Source organism: Amblyomma maculatum, chromosome 3 (assembly GCF_055883805.1).
Source record: "Amblyomma maculatum isolate TAMU_Amacu chromosome 3, ASM5588380v1, whole genome shotgun sequence".
NCBI classification, from domain to species: Eukaryota; Metazoa; Arthropoda; class Arachnida; order Ixodida; family Ixodidae; genus Amblyomma; species Amblyomma maculatum.
The window spans coordinates 104,262,240-104,266,443 of NC_139346.1; the positions used below are offsets into that span (position 1 = coordinate 104,262,240).

General features: G+C 44.5%; 1 protein-coding gene across 1 annotated transcript; it reads left to right on the plus strand.

Moving 5' to 3' along the window:
* Positions 1–270: 270 nt before the first annotated feature.
* On the plus strand, positions 271–1,984 carry LOC146195465 (beta-1,3-galactosyltransferase 5-like). The gene has a single exon (XM_084597831.1). It carries the CDS (start codon positions 511–513, stop codon positions 1,609–1,611), a length of 1,101 nt encoding a protein of 366 aa, XP_084453957.1. The 5' UTR covers positions 271–510; the 3' UTR covers positions 1,612–1,984.
* Positions 1,985–4,204: the final 2,220 nt, after the last annotated feature.

Here is a 4,204-nt window from a genome sequence, read left to right on the forward strand (position 1 = left end):
GCAGCTGCTGCAAGAAAAGCGAGGCACCCAATCAGTGGCACTTCTTCTGCGATGAGCTAATACAAATTTTATACGCAAAACCTTTCATAATTTTGGTGCTGCTATTTAAGACGAAAGCACTGACACCCCAGGGCACGTGTAGGAAAAATGCCGGAGCTAAAGACGAAGCTTTGAGAATGATTAATTACGACTTGCCTAACCTTTCCGTGAACAATAGCGCCGGCGCTCAAACAGGCGCTCTCGTCGTTTTTTAATACACGTGCACAGAAACGAGAAGGCGGTTGAAGGGATCTCCTACTTAGTCTGCAGGCAGCATGCTAGACGACATGGTAAAAGCAGCCGCCTGCGCTTGATGCAAGTGTTTGTATCCTCCTCATAGCTCCAACGTTGTTCTCATTCAACGCCTTCAAGCGTTCAGTTTGCGACGGTGTTATCTCCCCAAGCTTGCGTTTCACTCTGTGAAAGTAGCAGCATCGCATATCTCTCTGCTAGCGTTGCGCACAACTGGGGATGTTTTTTACGCGAAAGATTGTGCGCATCGCCATTGGTGGCATATGTCTGTTCGGGATTCTGTTCACAGTCACAGTCATCGAATACGCCTTCCATGCATCTTCTTCCCAACGCCAAGACTCTTCCAGCCAGAGGAATGAGAGTTTCGAGGATGGCAACCAAACAGATCGAGCGGAAGCCAGCCGACTGGACGGAGCCCTGTCCTGCCGCCGGGAAGGTCTCAGAGTTTTGTATTTTGTGCACACAGCTCCGGGAAATGCTGCCAAGCGCGCCGTGTTACGCCGCACGATCGGTGGCCGTGATATCGAGGCGTTTGTCAACTCCGCCCTTCTGTTTTTTGTCGGTGAGGCGCAAAATGTGTCGGAACGGCGAGCCGTCGAGGAAGAAGCCAATCGGGAGGGCGACATCGTCGTGCTCAACTTCACGGATACCTACAGGAACCTGACGCTGAAGTTTCTGAACGCTGCAAGGTGGGTCTCTGACAACTGCAACCTTACAGACAACACAATTATCGTGAAGATGGATGACGACGTGTTGGTAAACGTGTTCGCTTTATCGTCGTACGTTTCTAGCCGTGCCATGGAGCTCAACGGCATTCACTGCCTGCTGTACGCCAAAGTCAAACCGTATCGAAAGAAAGATTCAAAATGGTATGTGAGCAAGGAACAGTACTCACCAGATAAGTATCCCGCTTACTGTGCCGGAGCTGCCTACATGATGCGGCCGTCGGTGTTGGCCACGCTCTACGAACAAGCAACTCATGTTCCAGTCTACTGGGTCGACGATGTTTACGTGACCGGAATCCTGGCATCTTTAGCGCGGATAGACATGGTGGACATTACGCGATACTTCAGCTACGCAGTTCCAAATGGCACGGAGACGGTCAAGAAGTGGGTACTGTTTGTTAACGTAGGCTCGCCGAACCACATTTATCAGAATGTTGACTTGCTGTGGCAAAGCGTGTTGCGGGCCAATGGATCGCTGGGCTCGAATCACAGGTGGAGGGTCAGAGCACGCCACCGTAAGGCACTGCCGTGGCTGCAGGACTGGATTGTTAGCCGCAACACTAGTGCTGAACCTTGTGAAATAATCAGCCGCTAACATTGACTTTTTGTTCGCTACCCCGTTACCTAGTCATTCTCGAACTCGCATTCAATACATTGTTGGTTTTACCTGAATATCATCATAAAGTGTTCTTCGTGGTATGCTTGAAGGGCCACTTTTGATTTTTGAAAAACATGGGTTAGCCCTATTCGCTCTTGCGCTGGTAGGCCGACATGAGAACTTTCGTGAGCTATAATCATGATCAACAGTATTCAAATAACACTGGAGAGAAGGAATAGCGCTTTCTACTTGTTCTTTTAAAGAATCTTCATCATTATTTATGTGATCCGCTGGTAGACCGTCATCGAGGCTTAATTTCGCCTTGTAATTTGTGTTTTGTGTTCCATGCAGTGGTGTATAAACAACCAAGATTAGGGTATTTATGGGTGGTAATTATCAACATTCTGTTTAGTAGGTTTGGTCCTTTTAAAAACGAGAATATACAATACAAATCAAGAAAAGCATTTTAGCTTCGCTTTGTGTGAAAGGGACTCTTCTTCGTAGAACAGCGCAACATTTTTTTCTCAGTTTCAAGTTGTACGCATGACAGCAAAATGTGGCTGACTATTAGCTCATGTCCACGTTCATCACAAAGCAGCTTGTGTTGTTTTGTTAACATTCAACATGTGTTAATGTTGAACCAACACATTTCATATGTGTTAAATACACAGTTTTGTTCAAAAGTCCTGAAGCCAAAGGATTTTCATCTCAGCCTCAAAATGAAGCCGCTATGGCGCCATTAAAACCTAAACAGCCATGAAATGGTATGAGATCGTTTCATAAAATTTTTGACTGCATTTGGCTTTTAATGACGCTGTGACGGCTCCATTTTGCGGCTGAGATCGACATCCTTTGGCTTCAAAGTGTTTGACCAAGACTGTACATATCGTATACGAAGACGGCATCAAATCCCTTTGGTGAAACGATCCTTGCGGCGGCTGAATTTGCACTCTTCTGCGGCAGGCTTTAGGAGGCGTATTTTATTACTTGACCTTTCTATGTCGACTGTCGTTTCTTCATACATTTTTTATGTCCCAACTTCATGCAATCTTTATATAGTACGTTGCATTTCATCGTTTTCTTGTCTGGAGTTTGAGCAGCGCAAACGTCTGCTCTCGTTGCCCTTGGTTCCGAGATGACTCGGGATTCATCAGGCATATATTTGTTGTCCTTTATCTGCAAGTGTTGTTATATTGTATATGTCGCCAAGTGAGGCACTGTGACAATACTTAGGAATATGTGTAAATAATAGTGTTTGTGCAATTTCTTATTATTTTTGCTGCGGCAACAAAGACTACATAAGGTTCAGCCGGAAGGTGCATGTCCACGGCGGTAGATTTAGTACTTCCACCCGTCTTTGAATGACTGCACTACCAACATTAACAGCTGATTTTCAACCACGAGTAAAAAATTTCGCGAAGCGTCTGTATTTTTCTGTAATCTCAAGGAAATCGTGTATCATATGTTGTTGGAGAGTTCGTGTTTTTGCTGAACTGTGCTAGAATGAGATTTTAGATTACAGGAAAAATGTACCATGGTGTAGCTGGTTAGGTATTTTGGCAATGCTATATAAGCAATCCAGCCGGCAGACATTTTGATACATTTGCTGAGATTGAAGTGGCCTCTTTGCTTCAGGTTTGCTCAAGATTATTTATCTGGAAGGGCACTCTTGTGCAGGGGAACAGCAGACGTATTTTGCCAGGCGTAATTTTCATGATATATGCGAAAGTAAGTGCAGGTCCGGAGTTTTGAGAGGAGCTTCATTTGTACCTACCAACAGGGAGTATATAGAAAATCTTCAGAACGCTGTCCGTGCAAGGCGCGCAGTCCTAAAAGTTGTAAGGAGTCTAGTTTGTGTAAGTGCGCCGACCTAGCTGAATCATACGCTACGCATCCGTAGTCAAAGAATGACCTTTGAACACATCCTCACATTTGTACGAGACATACCCTATCAGAACCTCAGCGTCTGCATGAAGGAAGGATTAGTATACTCAGAGATTGGGCTGCTTTCTTTTTCTGTGCATTTATGGGAGGTAACTACTTTGTCAAAAGCAATGCCTAAACTTTAGTGCTCAATTTTACAAATAATTTGTTTTCTTTCAGGTCTAGGGCAGGATCTGTCTATAAGCCTCGTTGGAGAAACTTATAACCAATTATGTGCGCTCATGTGGCTAGTGTATTTGATGTGAACTGCACTTGCCTCTCAAAATCAGAACACTGAAGGACTTGTTATCTATAGATTAATAACATAAACTGAATACCTTACTGAGTTCGGTATATTACTGCTATATAAATCGTTTATACTATAAAGTGGGTTATTATTAAAATAAATCCATGAAATACACGTTCTCTCGTACTAACGTTTTTGAAAACGCCATGCCCGTATGAACCTGAAATGAACAGTTTGGCAGGAAGTCCTTAGGAAACGTTATCACGTTATCATCCTAACGCGGATGCCCAGCTCTGCTAAGTCACGATGAATGCCGGACCTCTAGGTAGCGTCATATGCGTTGTCCATATCGATGAATAAGGCAAGGACAGCTGTATACGTATAAACGCTTCACAGGCTGTTTTCGAGGAGGTAGATATC